The 20,046-nt window shown below is 45.8% G+C and overlaps 2 protein-coding genes across 5 annotated transcripts in view; one reads left to right on the forward strand and one right to left on the reverse strand.

Moving 5' to 3' along the window:
* RGS8 (regulator of G protein signaling 8) overlaps window positions 1-20,046 on the forward strand; it is a 330,667-nt gene that overhangs the window by 230,095 nt on the left and 80,526 nt on the right. Inside the window, exon 2 of the mRNA XM_085601743.1 lies at window positions 1,366-1,467. Within this exon, the coding sequence (XP_085457869.1) occupies window positions 1,366-1,467 (102 nt within the window). The remainder of the gene's footprint in view (window positions 1-1,365; window positions 1,468-20,046) is intronic.
* Window positions 1-20,046, reverse strand: part of LOC146833845 (uncharacterized) — a 170,070-nt gene that overhangs the window by 39,735 nt on the left and 110,289 nt on the right. The window lies entirely within an intron of this gene.

A 20,046-nucleotide genomic window follows, 5' to 3' on the forward strand; every position in this document is an offset into this window, starting at 1 on the left:
CTTCCCTTCCCAACATTCTAACTTTCACTTAATCAGTCTACGGAGTTCATCGGGAGCCAAAAGGGTTCTTTCACTGCTAACTCACTATAATAGTGCTAGAAAAAAGCATAACCTAATAATACACATGACTTCACTCACTATACTAGCGTAAAGGTTAGGCGAGTCTGATGCAAAAGTATAAGACAATGTTTAGGCTAGTCGTCCAGAATTAGGTTTATTTCAGTCACCACGTGTATCCATAAACTGCCCTAATATCAGACACTAAGCCAGTAATAAAGTCAACTATACCAGATCAAGGAAGATTTCACCTTTGGACCGTGGGAGCTGATTCAAGAAAAGTTCCAAGTTGCCTGATTGTTTGAAAATCAATGGGTTCCTTAATTGTTTTTAGAATGTTTAAAGATTGTCAGAGGTATTTGGGGCCCTTGTACTGTGCAAATTGTTTCACCCATTGCCTCTTTGGTGGGGGTTTTGTATGTTGTATTTGTGTACAAACTTGCAAGATGTTCATGTCCAACAGTCAATAATTTTTTGTTTCCAGTTTATGATGGATTATTAGCCTCAAAACCGAGGCTAGACTTTAATTCTGTGTGATCTATGACAAAGTATTTCTTTCATACATGATGGGCCCGATTCACAGGACTAACTTAAGACAAACTCCTAAACGTAATACCATTTACTCGTTTTGGTATTCACAGAAGGCACTTACTCATTTTGGTATTCACAGAAGGCACTTACTGATTGATGAGTAAGTTCCTTCTGTGAGTACCAAAATGAGGAAGTGCACTTACTCATTTTGGTATTAACAGAAGGCATTTACTCATCAATCAGTAAGTGCCTTCTGTGAATACCAAAATGGTAGTAGGTTCAGGGTTTTGTCTTAAGTTAGTTCTGTGAATCGGGCCCTTAGTTAATCAAAATGAGCGGGGTTTTTCTCGATATTGGAAAGGTTTTTTCCTGTAATGTGGATACTTTCATATGACTGTACAGAGCCAGGCAGGCGAGCTAGAGAGTCAGACTCAGAGACAGGTCGGGTCAATGTTTTGAAGCTCTCTTCATTTTGTATTGGGAATAGCTGGTCTGCTGTGTACTCCAAAAGTGCATGTCGATGGGATACAGATTTATTGAAACATGTTATATACATTTTGAATATGGGATAGAAGAAAAATCATCAAATATCGATCTGAAAAAGATCACAAATTAGAAACACTTGTAGTGTTGCAGCATGCTAGAAGATTTGAGATCTAGTGAATTTTGAATCTGAGTTGTGGTAGCAGCTATAGGTGATCTTGCTGAGAGGAGAGCTGTTCTTTTGAAGTGGTTTTCACTGACTATATATATGTCTTTCTCTGGTGTTGTCTACAGGGGGAGTGGAATGAGGACTCGCCTGGGCTGCCTATCACACAAGACCGACTCCTGCAGCGACTTCTCCGCAATCCTGCTTGAGAAACCAAGCCGAGCTCTAAAGTGAGTGTCATTGAATTGGATGAGAACATCAACTGTTTCAAGTGTGCTTAGAAGCGGGATATATTCGGGGCACTTTATTAAAAGAGATGTATTACTTTGAAAAGCTCAGGAACCCATACCCACTACTGCTACCCGACCAGATAACGCTGATTGTACAAACTGTGAGAAATGGAATCTATGTTTGTTTATTTACTAGTTTGTGAAGCCTAAAATCTAAACAATTGTATGTATAAATGAGAAAGAAGTAGTGATGAAGGTTATGTTTCTGAGCAGCCGAAGTTTGCTGCGTGAACAGTTGCATTCCTTCAAGATCAAATCAGATCATTTTACACATTAATGTGCAGCATTTAAATATGATGTTTTGAAATGATTCAACATCATTTACTACAAATATAGGACTTACCGTTTGAAAAAACCACACTATTTTGTTGTAAGTCAATTTGTTATACTGTTTAATATTGCCTTCTTGACTGTCCTCATTCTAAGGCCTCTCGCATCAGTCACTGTGTCTCTCCGCAGTGTCCAGTGTAGGAGGGTGCTGAAGAAGTCCTTATATCCTGTAGAGCGCACTTGGGAATGATTATATGTGGTAGAGCGCACTTTAAAATGAGTATCTCAGCAGTGTCTAGACCCTAGTTAGCCTGTCTAAAGTGTCTACGTGGGGATACTTTTTGGAGTACTAATAAGTAGTGTAGGCCATCCCACACTAGACAGTGAGCCTATCCACTGGGTCTACCAGTGAAGTAATTCCCTGGGCCCTTCTGGAGTGTCTGTGGTTTCCCTGTAAGGCGCTACTGAAAGAAACAGCACTAGGATGAACAGACAAATATGCAAGGAGTAAAAAGCAGGATAGGTTTCTGTAATGAGCATTATTTACAACGTAGGCATTGAGGTAGCATATGCGTGGTACATGTGGGAAGCTGGGGGTTTCAAGAAACGCACACAAGAGAGGAAATAAAAGTAAAACTAGTAGAGTGACGGGAAAGAAAAGTTGCTGACTATGGGAAAAGAGGGTAGTGTGTAGGATGTTGGGAGTCAGCCCCCTTTAAAGCATTTGACACTATGAAGATAATGAAAGGCAATTATTTGACAGCCACTATAAATTAAGGGCTGAGGGTGCAATAACTCCAGCAAATAGTTGTTAGGTGAAGATTTCACTGAAGGACTGTAACAGGCACAAAAGGACCATTGGTGACTGTCCTGTGCTGCAGCAGCGACCCCTCCATTAGGGCAGAGGAGTGCTGCCCCTCTGCCACCACTCTCAAATAAAAAAATAATAAAACGGGCCTGAACCCTGTTTTATTATCGTTTTATTTTAATTCCCTAGTCTCATCCCCAGGACTCTGGCAAGTCTTGGGGGAGGGTCCAGGGGATGACACTGCTGGTGGGGGAGTGCCAGTGCAGTCCCTTCACTGCGCATGAGGGTTTGGTTGGCCGACTCAGGCGGGCCAAACACTTACGTGCAGTGAAGCTCTCTCCAGCCCCAGCTGCGTTGCTGAGGCTGGAGAGAGCAGGCACAGTCTGCCTGGGAGTGCAAGTTGCAAGTGCTCAGGCCAGTTCCGGTGCTGTGTTCATGCAGTGTCAGTATTGGACGCATTGTAGTCTGGGAGCCTGTGCCCAAAAACAGGAAGAGCGGGAGATGGCGGCATTGGCAGCAGCATTCAGGTGCGTTTTTTACTTTTTTTTCCAGCTTTGACGTTGATACTGTCTTTGAGGGAGATGCTAGGACTTCACTTGAAGTGCGCTGCGCATAGGTGTTCCGAAGGCGGAGAGGAGGCCTCGATGAGGCCCCGATCCATGCTGATACAGGATGCGTTAATTCTGATTCTCGCAATGACGACAATGCACCGGTTCTGTATCCGCAAAGCTCACTTCCAAGGGTCCAGGGCTGGGGTGGCACCACTTGGCAGAGTAGACTCACAGATTTCAGAGTCCAGGTGCAGAAGCAGGATAGTTGGACGTCTTTTATATCCATGAGTCTTTAGATTAGGAGGCATGCCAGCAAGCCTTTGGTGTCACGTTGGGTTCAAGTGATGCAGGTCCAGTCCTTCTCAATCAGACCAGAAGGGCAGTAGGCAGCAGGTCAGCCCAGCAAGAAAGCAGTTCTTCCTGAGCACCAGCCCAGGAGAGTGGCAGTCCTTCAGGAGCAGAGCAGTCCTTCTTCCTGGCAGAGTCTCCACAGGCCCAGAAGTATACTGAAGTGGCATTGTCTGAGGTCCAGTTCTTACATCCAGTGGTGCATTTGAAGTGGGGGAGATTTCAAAGAAGGGTTTTTGAAGTGCTCAGAGGTCTTCTTTTTCATCCCTGGCTCTAGACTCACTACAGCGGGTATGCAGCCCTTTGTATGGGGACAGGACACAGCCTAATCAGGTGTAAGTGTGAGGGTGTTCCCAGCTCCTCCCTTCCATCCTCCCAGAATGGGCCATCAAGTCACACATATGTGGTTGTCTAGAGGGAATGCACAAAGCTCAACTGTCTCCTTCCCCAGATGTGTATTGAAGACAGGCTGCAAGCACACAGGGCCAAGAGCAGGAAAATGCAAACTTCCTAAAAACTTAGTGAACACGGAAGGCTTGGGTCTGTGCACTATCTGGACTAGACCACTCTTAAATTTTACTAACAAACACAGTGTCCAGAGAGGTCGTTTTTTAATTACTCATACGAGACTTCAGTGCTTTGTTCTAAATCCCGCTTGTTTTTTATTTCACTTCTTTTTATACTTTTTTCGAACAAGATTAAACTATTATTCCCATGTCTTTTGTCGGGCCACACACATTTTTCACAAACATATTATGCATTTTGTGTTGTTACAATACTTTATATTGATTTGAATGTGCAAATATGTTTGTGGAAAATGTGTGGGGCCTGACAAAAGACATGGGAAAAATAGTTTAATCTTGTGTGAAAAAAGTATAAAAGAAGTGAAATAAAAAACACGCAGGCTTTAGAACAAAGCACTGAAGTCTCGTATGAGTAATTAAAAATGACCTATCTGGACACTGTGTTTGTTAGTAAAACTTCCTAAAAGTGGCATTTTCAAAATTGTAATGATAAGTTTGACTTTACCGTTAAAAAGGTTATGTAATTACAATACCATAGTTACTAAACATGACTGACCTACCTCTTCTCAATTATGAATTGCGGCTTATTAAATGTAATAAGAAATCCCCAATGTTACCCTATGATAGGGGTAGGCCTTACAGTAGTGAAAAACGAATTTGATAGTTATTCACTACAAGGGCATGTAAAACTTAAAAGTACATATCCTGCCTTTTACTTACACAGCACCCTACCCTATGGGCTAACTAGGGCCTACCTTAGGGGTGACCTATAAGTAATAAAAGGGGAGTTTAAGGCTTGACAAGGGGGTTTAAATGCCAAATCGACATGGCAGTGTAAACAGCACCCACAGGCACTGCAGTTGCAGGCCTGAAACATGTTTAAAGGTCTACTTAGGTGGGTGGTACAATCAGCTCTGCAAGCCCACTAGTAGCATTTAATTTACAGGCCCTGGGCACATGTAGTGCACTGTACTAGGGACTTATAGGTAAATTAAATATAACAATTGGGAATCATTCACACTATGTTGAGATGAGTGAGCACAAGCACTTTAGCACTGATTAGAGTCCTAAGGCCACAAAAATGAATTCAGCAAAATTGGAGGCAAGCAGGCAAAACATTTGGGGGAAGACCACCCTAAAGCTCACAGGTCTGACAAGTTTGTCTTCTTAACCATATCAGAGTCAAATCATGTCACCTATTTATTTCAACAAAATACTTATTTCACTAAGTACGCATAGAAAGAGGAAATAAAATATCTAGGAGAAATAAACATATATGTCATCATTGCGCCTGCTCTGGGAGGCGTACAGTTTTGACACATTCCCATGTATACAGATCCTTGTAAATCTGGGAATGTGTCAAAACCTAAGGGTGTTGCGTGGGAACACCCACCTCAACGCCCGTGGTATGCCTCCCTGTAAGTGTAAGGCAGGCCAGATATTTTTGTGTATTGGCTTGTCGTGTAGCCTACAAATATTTGGTGTCATGCATGAAGTTCAGAGCTGTGTGACAATCATGTTGCTCGTAAGGAAACCTGTAGTTGCACTTAAGCATGAGGCAAAGGAGAGAAAAGTGGGAGAAATAGAGCTATGTTTGCAATGAATGTACTTACCTTGCCACACTTACCATTGAGAATGCTAATGGTAATTAAGGTGGTAGTTTGAGAACTGATCTATAAGAAGGTTACAAAGATTAGAGTGAGAATCTTCAGCCATTCAAGGATAGCCAAGGCACACAGATAGTAAACTGAGAGATGTTGCAACAGCAGTCACAGAACTCCACCCAACCGGTTCCAAGTTCTAGTGAATCGCTGAGGTACTGTCAACTCACTGTGAAGCCCCCTAAGAAGTATGCAGGTGTTCTTCATAATCATCAATCCATGGGTGGCTGAGGTGCAGCCTACATGGAGACCACCCATGTGCAAGGTATATTCCCAGTTTAGAGCTCTGTATTTGACAGCACTCCTATTAAACATGTTTAAAAAAAAAGGGAATTGATGAAGAATGATTCATGTGTGAGCTAAACCAGTTAGTAGTGGCTATTTTGTAGAATAAATTATTTTAAAGTGTACGAAAATCTTCAGGGACAACAGAGAGGGAGGTAATTAGTAGTGATCTCAGTATCTGAGAACTCTGTAGGCTGTTGACGAGTGAAGTTGCTCGTTGACAAGTGAAGTTGCTAGGGAATACTCATATACTTACTTACTTTATTATAATTGATATATAGCAGGGCTTGGCAAAATAGTTATTACATGTAAAAACAAGTCGGTGTAGTTAGGAAGTTTTGGCCTACATGAAGTCAGATGAAGTTTTCCAACGCTGCTAGATTTTCTGTGAGACTTAGAAAAAGAATTGTACAGACTGCCCTGTCTACCTCTGATGATTCCCTGCTCCAGGATGTCTCATGGACGCAACATCTGATCTCAAGCAGAGAACAGTGCTGGTGACTTTTCATTTTGTTCCACCCTTGTACATGTTTGCCATTGCTCACACCTCATCTGCTCAACAGCTGGTTAGAATGTTTTGATGATGGATGTAGCTTACACCAGTGTAAACCTCAGGAGCTGGAGATGAGGTTTAGGAAAAGTGAATGTATGTAAATCTGAAAGTTGGAAAAAAGTTAGGAGAGAGATGTGGATATTAGTCATGATATGGGCGTGCAATATCTGTCATTAAAGGGGGACGACAGATAAGACAATTTAAACATCTAGGGGCTTATTTCCAAGCCCCTTGCACCGCCAGTGTGTCTCTTTTTGAGATGCATCGACAGCGCATTTTTCTGCCCCATATTTACAAGGACAGGAAAAGCGACTCATGTGTGGATTTTTATGTCCTTGTAAATACGGCCCCTTTACAAGCAGCACTTTGCGTGAAAGGGGAGTTCTATGGGTGTTGCTGTGGGTGTTGCCACGCAACACCCATGGAACCTGACACATTTCCAGATTTATGAGAAATCGTAAACCTGGAAATGCGTCTGAATGCTACACCTCCCCGGGAGAGGGGTAGGAAGGTGAAACCAGGAGAAATGTATTATTTCTCCTCCTTTTTATTCCTCTTTCTAGAACAAGGAAATCATCTCTTATGATTGTTTATGTGCAGGAAGGCATTTCAAGGATATGACAGATCCCTTTGCTCTCCCCTGTGCTGGCGCACAATGGCTGCCATACGCCAATGCAGGCAGACTTGCGCCATGGTGCAAGGGTGACTGTGTTGCGGAGTTGAATGATATTGTGCAGGAAGGGACACCTACCTGCACAAAACCTATCAATCCAGGGTATTTCCTCTTTCTCTGTGTGCTGCAGAATGCTGCACATATATAACAAGTGAAAAAAGAGGAGAAATGAAAACATTTATCCTCGTTGTGCCTCCCAAACGCCACCCTTGGGGTGGTGTTAGATTCTGACACATTCCAAAGGTTTATGGTTCCTCGTAAACCTGGGAATGCTTCAGATTCCATTGGTTTGGTGTGGGAACGCCCATAGCAACACCCACAGCAGCACCCATTGAACGCCCCTTTCACACTGTTTAATGCGTGAAAGGGGCACATATTTACAAGTCCATGAAAAGCCACATAAAGTGGCTTTACGTGGCCTTGTAAACATGCTTTGAACGATTGCACCACTGGAACATCAAACAAGTGATGCCACTGCGTTTGAAGAGTGCCTCTAGGGCCTCATAAATGAGGCCCTTGGGTAATAGAAGAACTCCCTCAATTTATCCTTGACAAGGTCAACGACACCATGGACCTCCTGCCATTGCAGCTCGGAGCATCAAAGAGACACCCACCACCACCCCTGACATGCATCGCTCAGCCTGAACAACTGCTACGTTCCCTTTGGGTGACAACTAGACCCGATCGCCTCCAAGTTCTGACCTCCGTACACCTGAACTTCAGCAACAGAAAGCTGAAGACCAGGAACCGCAGAAATCCAGAGACTCTCCAGAGCTGTCTGTAACCATGGAAGAAGGAGAGACGGACAACAAGTCAACATTAAATTAGATTATCTGCCATCTGAGGAGTCACATCCGGAGGCTGCACGGACTCTGCACCGGATGACCATGTAGCAGTGAAGCCCACGTCGCTGGGGGAGCATTCAGGGGAAGTGTTGGGATCCAGACTCTGAGTGCGATTGCCCATCGTTGCCGCCCCATGCCATGCCTCACACCTCACTTGTACAATATGCTGCAGATTGGGGGTGGCTTGTAGTTGTGGCGGGGATGCCTGCCCCGCCTATGCCTCCCAGTATGACTTGCTCCACAAATGACAGCTAGTTCCGCAGACCCTTCAACCCCTGTCCACAGCACCTGGCGACCAGTAGATTGCAGCCAGGTCCAGACCTGCTCAGTGCCATCAATGTTTTGCATGTCAACATCTGAGATCACTAGAGATGAGCCCCTCTGCCTCTGCACCCCTGTGGTGTAGTGAGGGAAGAAAATAAATGTGGCATAATCCACTTTTATCTCCCCCAGTTTGCGTACCTCCCTAAGGACAGTGTCATGTTCCCTGTAGGAGATGGAAGAGAAACGGTCTAGAACCTGTCCCCGGCAGCGGGTGGCTCACCGGCACTCGATGGGCCAGATCCACAACAACGAATGGGGAGAGTGTTCCTGCTGGCAGTAGGTCACGCAACCATGTCTCAGTATATGCCACTGCATCAGCCCCTTCTGCTCCCTCAGGCAGACCGAACACCCTCACGTTGTTACACTGGGAGCGGCCTTCTGCATCCTCTGCTGTTCTTGCCAGTATCTTCACATGTGCCATTAGCTGGTACACCTCCAACACTGCACTCAGGGTACTCGGGAGGCCTTTGGCCAGTTCCTACTCAATGTTGTGTACCTTATAAGTCAGCTTGTGATGATCTGCATGCTCCAGGATGAAGTCAACTGATTTTTTCTATGCGGCCCTCAAAGGAAGTGCCCGTTTGTTCGAGAGAGGTACCCACTGCGAGTACAAAGTCTAGTTTAGAGTCCAAGCTGTCCACTGCCAGCTATCCCCAGCCGCTCGGTTCACTGACACGGAGGAGCGGCCAAATGTTCCGGATGCAGAAAGGCATGGCCCACCATTGGGAATCTCCTTCGTGCACCCTGTAGTGGTGGTGCGTGTTATGCAATGCAGAACTCCCTAAGTCGATGCGCAGGACTTCCTCTACTGATCACAACTCCAAGGGGCGCCAGGCAGTCTTCTCACACAAGTCAGCAACATGTCTCCATGCGACCTGCCAGGCTTTGCAACCAGGTAAGGATGATTGCCGACACCTCAATGTCAAGCGCCACGCTCCACAGGCTTGGGCACAAAGCGGTCCATCTCCATGTCAGGCCGCAGAGACTCCACAGCACCGCCGGGTCTCAGATGCTGGCACAGTGAGGCCTTCGGGCCCTGGAGACTGTCCGCGTTTCCAGGCATCGGCAGCCATAGTGTCGCAAGAATGTGCTAGGAAAAGTGCTACATCACTGGTTCTTCCCAGTGATGCACCTCTTTTCATGAATGAGGCCTGGAATCTGCATTTTCTCTTCCCCTGTGACTCTGGCTGGTCATCCTGACTGTTGGGGGGGTTTGAGGGGGTGTTGACCTATACTGAACTTGGCCCTGGCTGCTCCATTCTGCATTTCATTGTTTTTATTTCTTTTTTTCATTAGAGGTGTATTTCTAGGCTATTTTTGCCTCTTGAGGCTGAAAAGTGACGTTGGGCTGACTAATGAGAATGTTTCTACCACTAATTGGCCTTTCGTCACTTTTGTCTCACAAACATCAAAAAAAAATTGTCTTGATGCTAGTGTTAGCAGCAGTTTTCACTGGGGTTAGCTGATACTATCGACATGTAGTGATGTATTGTATGTATGTTTTTGGTGATACACCACGTTAAGAAAATTGCTGCTAACCAACAAAAACAAATGGCTAGCGGCAATTCTTGTAAATATACCCGAGTGTTACCTAAATGAAAATGCAAAATGAGATGAACAAAGCTCCATATGATAAGGAAAGTTACTGTCACAAAATTGGGCATTTTTTCATTGGCCATCTAAAGTGGAAGCAGAGCCTAACTGTAGAGTAGAAGTGGTGGTTAATTTCTTTGCAAAATACCTGTCAGATAGGGAGAATGAGTTTTGATAAGCAAGGTAAGGTAACAAGGGAGGTCAAGGATTATTAAAACAAATGACTGATTGATCAATTAACACAGTGCATAACTGATGTACAATTATGCCTGATTAAGTTCCACTCCTAGGTATGGAGCATGTGCCCAGAAATATTAAACAAGCATGGGCAAAGCTATGAGGTCTACTTCAATGTTCTAACACTTGAAAACACAGCCATACACAAATGCGCATACACTATTTGTGCCATGTCTCTGTGCAACCTGTCTCTGCCACGTTCATGCCCAAAGCTGTGCAAACAGCTTACCCAATATCCCGCAGACTCAGAAGGCGAAGAAGTTTCTCATGCACTTCATGTCACTGTGTCATGCTATGGCGTACCTTGTTTGATGCAGGGCACCCTTATCACAGGAGCTGCTCCTGCGTTACTATGCCTCCAGGGACACGGTGGGGTTTCTTGAGAGTTGTGAGTAGTGTGCAGCATTGGTGGCAAGTGCGGGGATACCGAATGCTGCTAGGCACAAAGAAAGTCAACTTGGTTTTATTCTTCAAGAAATAGTGAATGCGAGTTCCAAATTTTGAAAAATGAGAGTGAAGCATGGCCTTGTTGAATAGCCTTTCCAATGTGTTAGTCAGTGCATTGGGAATTGTTGGATTATCTCAATCCAAAATGTGGCTGAGTATCTTCCTGTGAGGTCAGTTCCACCTTCAGGCATACAAAAGCCAAAGTTTGGTAAGGCATAATGTGTCACAACAGATCCTGTTTCCTGATTTTTTGTCACACTCAATGCACCAATATTATTAATTACTGCCTCTGATTTTCTTCTTGACAGTTTAGATCTTTCCTCCATGAATTATCCTTCGTTTTTTGCTTGGTGTTTTTGTATTCTTGCTGTCATCTTTTTCCCAAGCAGTTGTAATTCACAGTGGATCTTCTTTTCCGGGGCCTGTTCTTCTGTCTGGCTCTTTTCTCCTCCCGGGTGCTCAGGTTGAGGAGTGTGTCTAGCGGTTATCACCAGCGCTATTTACATACAAGCTGCGGGCCGCTTGCCCCTTGCATTGGAAGCTTCTGTTAAAGATGTGACAAGGTCGCACGCTCAAATGGCAGCCTCAGGTGTTGTTAAAGCGTGGTATAGGCTTGCAGCTTCACACCAAGGTGAGAGGGGAGGACAGGGGGCCAAATCATGCAGCAGCCCTCCCCTCGAATAGGGAGGTAAGTTTGAGCAGAAGGGCCTAGCACCTCACCTTTGGAAAGGCACCCTTTTCCAATGGGTACTGGTCAACTGAGAAGGGGAATGAAGGGGACAGCTAGGAGTGGGTTTCTTGAAATTTAGGAGCCCGAGGGCACAAAACGAAGGCCAGTGGTTAGACATGGATGCACAGCTGGAGATCCTACTTCAGGAGCCAAACCCCCTGGGGTAGGGTGGGCCGCCAATAAGGTAAGATGATTTCCTGGGGCTGGATGGGCTAACTGAAGTAACAGGTAGCGGTGCACATCAGGGCTAGGGGCCGAAAGTAAGTGTTGAGGAGGTGGGACAGCACAGGGACACATGGAGGTGGAACCCCTTTACTCCTCATGTGAAAGGGCAATGCACAACATAGGTGCTGGGAGAAACAAAGCAACCCCGCAACGGAGGGACCAGGATGGTGCAGGGTCACAAGGGTGAGTACGGCAGAGGACATGGACCAAGGACTATGCAGGCAAGATGGGGGGAAAAGATGTGCCGAGGTGTCGTGCCCACTCAGGGAGTGAATACCATTTAAGGATTCCCATAATTCAGGGTAGGCATTCTTGGGGACCTGCCCCCAAATCATGCCAGACCTTCGAGAGTCAGCAGCCATGGAGACAGGAATGATCAAAGGCGTCATCTGTTCATAGGACATATATAACCATGGAAGTCTATGGGCACAGGCTGTAGGGAGAGTACGTGTAAAGGCTGGGCAAAAAGGGGATGAGGGGCACAGAGGTACTCCCAAGTCTCCTGTGGTGCATGAACCTCACGGAGTCAGTGGGGTACATGTGGGAATGGGTTGTGTCTTGGTGGGCATTGACGAAGCTAGGACAAGCGAGGAAGACTCAGGGGTAGAACGGTAAGAAGGATATTAGGAATGTTGGCTGATGGCTGGTGGCTGGTGACAGCCCTGGTAGGGGCATGTCTGTGGAAGGGTGAGGTGAGAAGATAAGCCAGGGCAGGGCAGTGACTCCAGTGAGGTAGGTGTGGAGAAAGGGCAGACCCATTTGAGACTCCCCTAGCCGATAACATCAGGATTTCCTCTTTGAGGATTTTTCCAAAGAAGGGTGCAAGTGACTTTTGTCTATCCACCACCTGTCTTGTCCCAATGGGGCATCAGATAGCAAATTCATCAAAAATGCAGAGTGTGCGGTATCATATGCCAGCATAGACACAGCCATTGAACTGGTGAGGGAAGTGAGTGATCTGTCTTTCCAAGGAGAAGGCCACATGGGAAAGGCCATGCCAATGGGTTGCTCAGTGGAGTGTTTGCTGATTGAGAACTTCAGCACTATCGCTGAATGGGTAGTAAAGCAGGAGGCGGGGTCTGAGCAGTTGCTGCACTACCTCGATGATTTTATATTGGTTGGACTAGAACGGTGTAACAATCCAAAAGAAGTCCAGAAGTAGCCATGAAGTAAGTTATGTGTAAGAGGTTTATTAAGCTTAGTTACAGGATGGTAAGTAGACAACAGACCCGTCACCTCGAGGAGAACAGCATCCTGTATCCATCCCAGTCCGGGTTCCGCAGCAACCACAGCACCGAAACGGCAATCATCGCTGCCATTGATAATATCAGGATCCTACTGGACAATGGTGAAACCGCGGCCCTCATCCTCCTGGACCTGTCAGCCGCCTTCGAGATGGTCTGCCACCACACCCTACGCACACACCTCCACAACGCTGGGAACCGACACAAAGCACTGGACTGGACCACCTCCTTCCTCTCCGGCTGAACCCAGAGCGTCCGCCTCCCCCCTTTCCGATCCGAAGCCACGGAGATCATCTGCAGCGTACCACAAGTATCATCCCTCAGCCTGACATTGTTCAACATCTACATGGCACCACTCGCTCACGTCGCACGACTGCACAACCTCAACATCATCTCCTACACCGACGACACCCAGCTGATCCTCTCCCTCACCAAAGACTCCTTCACTGCCAAAACCAACCTCCACGAAGGGATGAAAGCCGTCGCCGAGTAGATGAAGATCAGCTGCCTGAAGCTGAACTCAGATAAGACGGAAGTCCTCATCCTCGGCTCCACTCCCTTCGCGTGGGACGACTCCTGGTGGCCGACCGCACTGGGAGCAGAACCAACACCCACCGACCACGCATGCAACCTAGGGTTCATCCTCGACTCAACACTCTCCATGACCAAGCAAGTCAACGCCGACTCGTCCTCCTGCTTCAACACCCTCTACATGCTCCGCAAGATCTACAGGTGGATCCCCACTGAAACAAGAAGAACGGTCACCCAGGCCCCCGTCAGCAGCAGACTGGACTATGGTAACGCCCTCTACGCAGGAACCTCAGCCAAACTCCTGAAACGACTACAACGCATACAGAACACCTCTGCACGCTTGATCCTCGACATCCCTTGCCGCAGCCACATCACACCCCTCCTAAAAGACCTGCACGGGCTTCCCGTCAACAAGAGGATCACCTTCAAGCTCCTCACCCATGCACACAAAGCACTCCACAACACCGGACCGACATACCTCAACAGACGACTCACCTTCTACACCCCGATACCGCCAGCTCCGCTCCACCGACCTCGCCCTCGCCACCGTCCCCCACATCTGAAGAGCAACCACTGGTGGCAGATCGTTCTCCCACCTCGCCACCAAAATCTGGAACACCCTCCCCATCCTCCTACGGCAGACCCAAGACCTACTTACCTTCAGGAAGCTACTCAAGACCTGGCTATTCGAGCAGTAGCAGCACCCCTCCCCCCAGCGCTAGAGACCCTCACAGGTGAGTAGTTCGCTATACAAATGTATTGATTGATTGATTAATTGATTGATAATAAATCCAGCCCCACCAGGAGTAGCATCCTTGCTGCTAATCCCACACACTCCAACTGTCTCTCTCTCAAGCACACCAGGCACTGCAGCATTCCACTACCTCATCATGCATTCCAACATTCCACACACACACACACCACTTCCAAACTGGCTGAGTAGCAGGGAACAGTTAACTAAGGGAAGGGATGCATAATGAAGATACAAACACAACAAATGGGTGGCTACAACATTTGCCATACCAGTGGCAGCAGAAAAGACTGAAGGGCCAGTTTTAGGCTGACATTCCTGGGCATAGATCCTGACTCTGTGTAAAGGTGTTTTACTTGTCACAGGAAAAAATGACTTTGAGAAAATGACGGGGAGGATACAATGCGAACTGAGAAAGGTATAGCAGATGATGGCCCACTTAAGCTTTACTTGTGGGGTGGTGACCCCTGGAGGGGCATTTTGAAGACAGCTGGTGTTTTCTATGAGGGGGCAACTAAACCCCACCATAGGATTCAGATGACAGTCATAATAAAATTGGACTTGAACATGTGGTTGACATATCTGGACCAATACAACGGCGAGATATTGTGGTTCCAGGCAACCCAGCAACATGTATATACTCAAAAGAGGAGTTTAAGAGGGAAAAATCACCCAGGCCACCCTCCACTCAATCAATAATACACACTATAAGACCTGGAGATATCAAGCACTATATCACAATATAAGGGATTCGGAGAGGGGCAATATAAACAATTATTATACCCTCAAAAGTAGTTCGTATCATGAACTATCAATACCATTGGTATTGATAGTTCATGATACGAACTACTTTTGAGGGTATAATAATTGTTTATATTGCCCCTCTCCGAATCCCTTATATTGTGATATAGTGCTTGATATCTCCAGGTCTTATAGTGTGTATTAACCCAGCAACATGAACAGCTGACATTTTTTAAGACATGGCAGGTGCTCAAGGCTTTGTTGTTTACTGAAAAGGACGATAGTTTTGGGAAAAATGGCCCATGGATTGGTATGACAAATAGCACAGAACTAGCTTTTAGGAGTTTCTTTCTCTAGTTCTTACAGTATGATTGTGGTGCAGTAAACTGAGAAACAGGAAAGTGACATTTGTGATTGAAAACAAAAGCAGTTGTGCATCTGGGGAAGAGAATGACAAACAAGAATGAATACATGTTGAGGCTTTTCAGAGTTTTGTTGTGTTTGAAAGACAACATACCGTTCAGAGCCGGACACATTGCAGGTTTTAACAACGGGGTGGATGACATGTTAACTCATTCACAGTGGGTGAGGTTTTGTGGATTAGCCCCTGGAGAAAATATGAGATGATGGACTTTACTGGAGAATTTTTGGGAAATCAGAGTGTGAGGACGATGCACACGGTGGAACAAACTTTGGCCGATACGATGAGTAGATCTAAAGGATGGCCTGGACAACATTTTTACAGTCAGCAGTGGCATGACATGACATGAGGCAGTGGGTTTGGGGAAAAGGACATGACTAATTTCATTGTGGAGAAGGGTCTGGCGGCAGTTACAATTGTAGGAAAATTGACACAAATTACTTTCTACGGGAAAATGTAGAGAGGTTTATGAGCCCTGTGGAGGTGAGTTAGATATGGGAAAGTTAGAGGGATGGGCCAGGGGGAGAAGTAGGGCAGTGGGGCAGTAACAACACAGACTCCGGTGATGATACAAATACTGAGGTCAGTACTGGAGTAGGTGAGATTTGGGTGTGCTTTTATTTGGGAGAACCGGTTGTTTGTGGCTCTGTTTACATTACTGTTTCTTGGGGCATTTTGAGTTTCAAAGTTGCTAGGATGGGTTCAGGATGTGAGTATAGAGATGGGAAAGTTTCATGATAAGAGTGGGTATTGGGTATTCGGATTAAAAAGAGCAAGACAGATCAGAATGGTAAGGGTAATAGTGTGTGGTTGCTGACATCAGGGGAGACAAGGGTTTGCCTAATGGCATGGCTTAGTCAGTTTCTCAGTCTGGGGGGTTCAGCAGCAGGAGTGATGTTTAAACACAAGTCAGGGAGCATAATGCTAGGCAGGCATGTGTTGGAAGTGATGAGGAGTTGCCTGAGGCTGTCAGGTTTGAGGGAGTAAGATTTTGCGATGCAGTTGTTCCACATAGGCACAGCAACAGAGTGCTACCACCTTCGAATGATCAAAGACTTAAGGAAATGAAAGAGTGGTTGCATGTGGGTATATGTGCTGTGGTGGGATCAGTGCATTATGGTGGCCTCTATCCCACAGATAGAGATGATGAAGAAAGAAGTATGGATCTGTGGGCATTCAATCATAAAATGGGCTGGAATTAAAGTCTTAAAGTGGTTCTTTGGCCTCTAGCTCAGCCTGGGTCAGGATAGAATGATGGTGAGGTGGTTCGGCGTAGGGTGAATGAGATAGGGCAAGTTACTGCCCACAATATGGGAACTGAAGGGCAAGTGGCCATGTCTGGAATTGATGTTAGTGTACCTCAGGGAAAACAACTTGGTCCAGTCTACTGGGCTGGAGTTAATGAAGATGATGATGTGGGACATGGAAAATCTATGGGAATGGTGGTCAGGCACGGATTTTGGGTCGACACAGTTGTTGCCTGGGAGAGTTCGGAAAGTAGCTCGGCAACCAGCAGCGATAAAAAGGGTGAGGAAGGAAATGATCAGGGAGATGTCCGGTTTCTGCAGGGTCAAAGGGTTCAGAGTAGTGAAACACAAGGAAATTGTGTATGAGTGCTTATTCCCGATCTGTTCACGATCGGGAATAAGTTGTATCTGGAGACAATGTTTGGATTGTTTGAGGCTGGGATGAAGAAATCTGACATTTGAGGGGGAGAGAAAAAGCACCTCTGTGGAGGGTTTCACTGGAGGTGCTGAGAGTGGGCAAAGACAGAGAAATGGAAAGGGGTGAAAAGGAGGAAAGACAAATGACAGGAGGAGAAAGATGAAAGAACATTCAATGAGAAGGGGTTTGGTCCAATGGCAGGAAGATAAAGGGAATATGGAAAGGGATGATCTGGAAAGGGAACAGATGAGGTTTTCAGAAGCTAAAAATTAACATTAGAAAGTTACTATTGAGACGATTGGGGGCAGAGAAATTTTGACATTGGAACTGTTTAGGTCGGGACGGTATAGAACCAAATTTTTCGGAAAGTTGAGAAGGAGATGATTGTGCCACTCATTCAAAGGAAGTAAATGGTAAAGCTCGCTAGCAATAAAAGCAGTCTTTTGCACATAAGCAGAAAGGAGTGATGTAATGATTGCAGTCCCAGTACGGGCCCAGGGTAAAGGTGTGGAACCCCATCTATGCCCAGGGAGCTTGGCAGGAAAGAGGAGAAGCATAATGACAAGGGTAGCCATAAAGCCGCCCAGCCACATAATTATGTGTGGAGAAAGTTAACTTTTCCCTGTGTCTGCAAAGACAAAGCTCAACACCCACCCCGGTACAAAGGAAACCAGGGGCAGGCGGGGGGAGGATTAGACGGTGGTTATAAGTGAGAAGGTTCATCACTTGGTTGCAAGCAGTGTGAGATGGCAAAATCAGAGAGATGGTAAAAGGGGTGAAATTGAGGAAAGACAAATTGCAGGAGAAGAAGGAGGAAAGAAGATTCAATAAGATGGGGCCTGGTCCAAGGGTGGACAGGTAAAGTCAATAAGGAAATGGATGATCTGGAAAGAGAACAGATATGGTTATGAAAAGTTAAGAATTAACAATGGAATTGCTATTTTTGAGGACATTGGGGCAGTGTCGATCTGGCCTATAGGGCAATCTGGCAACGCCCAAAGTGCTATTCTGACACATCAGCGTATGACTGACTTTTGGCTGTTTATGGGCCAGTTTTATGGTTTGGTGGGCTGTCTCTTTTCAGCTGATTTGTCTGATATTACCAAAAACATTGCCTGTAGCAAAAGCACAAATGCAAACAGTCTCCGATATCGTGCAAAACACAAATACAGTTTGTTGTTATAAGTTTAAAGCTGCCCTAATTTGCAAATGTGCACCATTGTTTTAGCTATCTGATTCACTAAGGGGGAGTGGGGGGGGTCACTTTCAATTTGGTGCCCTTGCCTATTTTCTGTCCCAGTCAGACTCTGTGCTGGGGAAAGGAAAATGTGGGGATGAGAACTGTCATGGCGGGAGGCAATATGTTAGTAACAAACTGTTCAGGGGCTGCTCATATTAATCGTCGAAGTGGGCGTTGCACTATCAACAATGGAGGAAAAAAAAAATCAAACCAACCAGGCTGCTGTAGCAAAAGGCTGAGTGGTGTTAAGAGTCAGGCACTAATCTGAAAGTCATTGATTTGTTGGAAAAGTGGATATGATTGTGCATGCGCCTGGCTGAGCGAGAGTTTACTCTATCTGGAGGCATAAGGCAGTGCCGTGACATCAGGCTGATGGAGTGACTTTTTTTATTGCCAGTAAATGTGCTTGTTTTTGGGTGTTGAGTCCTCTGGCCATGGGTGGGGTCTAAACTGTGCCATGGTCATGATAGGCAGTACTCACCAGGTGACAACAGACGTGCAAGCCTCTCCCCGCCTGATGCTAATACGGTATGGTTTGGAAGAGAATAGGTTCGGGAAGGAGCCCACAGTGCATATGGTATTGTGAGGAGAGAAGCAAATGGAGCGCTCATTTCCTCCACCGAAAGTTTAGCTCCAAAACTCTGGAGATCCTTCCATGGTTACCACTGCTGTTGATTTTTACTCTAAATGAGTTGTTATGAAGCTAATTCTGATCCTACTTACTTACAGTTTTCTAGTGCTATCTTTGAAGGTATCTTCCTCCAGGGAGAAGCTGGAATTAGTGACTTCATTTTAACTGGCAAGGATTGTGGTAATTTAATCTGGGGAAACTGGTTACATCTTTATTTTTGTAGTTTATCATATAATACACGTTTAACAAAATGGCAGCATTAGGAGCAGCTTTGTGGAACAACATGTGCAGAGACAAGTGCCTGTTCAATCTACTGCTGTCCCTCGGCAGGATGTGGCATACCATGCTGCACTACAAACTAGAAGAAGGTACAAGCAGCACATCTACAGATGTAGAGTTGATCTTTTTGAAATGTCAGATTAAAAAATTTGAAAGAATTACAGGCTTGATTCTCACACAATATTGTGACCTTGACCTTATAAAGTGTGATTTAGTGCCAAATAATAATATTTGAACTGCTATCCCACCACTGGTTACATTGTTGTCAGTGATGCATTTATGTGAAGCTGGTTCCTTTCAAGGAATTTTTGCCATGGCTTCTGAACTCTCCCAGTGTACCCTCAGTAAAGTATAGTAGGTAGTACTCAGTGTTATGTTGAAACATATGCAGGGTTTCAGAATCTGTCCTAAAACTGCAAGTACGCTAACCAAAGTGTAGAGTTCATTCAGCCCAATAGCCATAGAGAACAACATCCACCCCTCCACAGAACTCAGCAATACTCTCTCAGACAACTTCCACAGCAATACCACCAACATCTACAACAATTTCAACTACCAACCCGCCATCCTAAACCCTAACAACGTCTACCAACCAGTGAACATCAGTCAAACCCATAACACCTGGTCTCCGCTCGCTGCCCTGACCATCTCAGCCATCATTTCTTCCAACCTGTCCGGGGCACCCACTGACCTCTGCCCCCCTACCACTACAACCTTGAAATCAACCCAATCAGCATGCAACTCACCAGCATCGCTAACACCTCTGTCTACACTGCAGCCTTCACAGACAGATGGAAATACGCAGAGATCAGACCCCTCCTAAAGAAAGCCTCCGCCAACCCCAGCGATTTCAAGAATTATCATTCAGTCTCCCTCCTCCCCTACCCTCCAAAGTATTTGAGAAATACGCCAACCAGCAGCTCACTGAATTCCTGGAACAAA

The sequence above is a fragment of the Triturus cristatus genome, chromosome 4_2 (assembly GCF_964204655.1).
Source record: "Triturus cristatus chromosome 4_2, aTriCri1.1, whole genome shotgun sequence".
Lineage (NCBI taxonomy): Eukaryota > Metazoa > Chordata > Amphibia > Caudata > Salamandridae > Triturus > Triturus cristatus.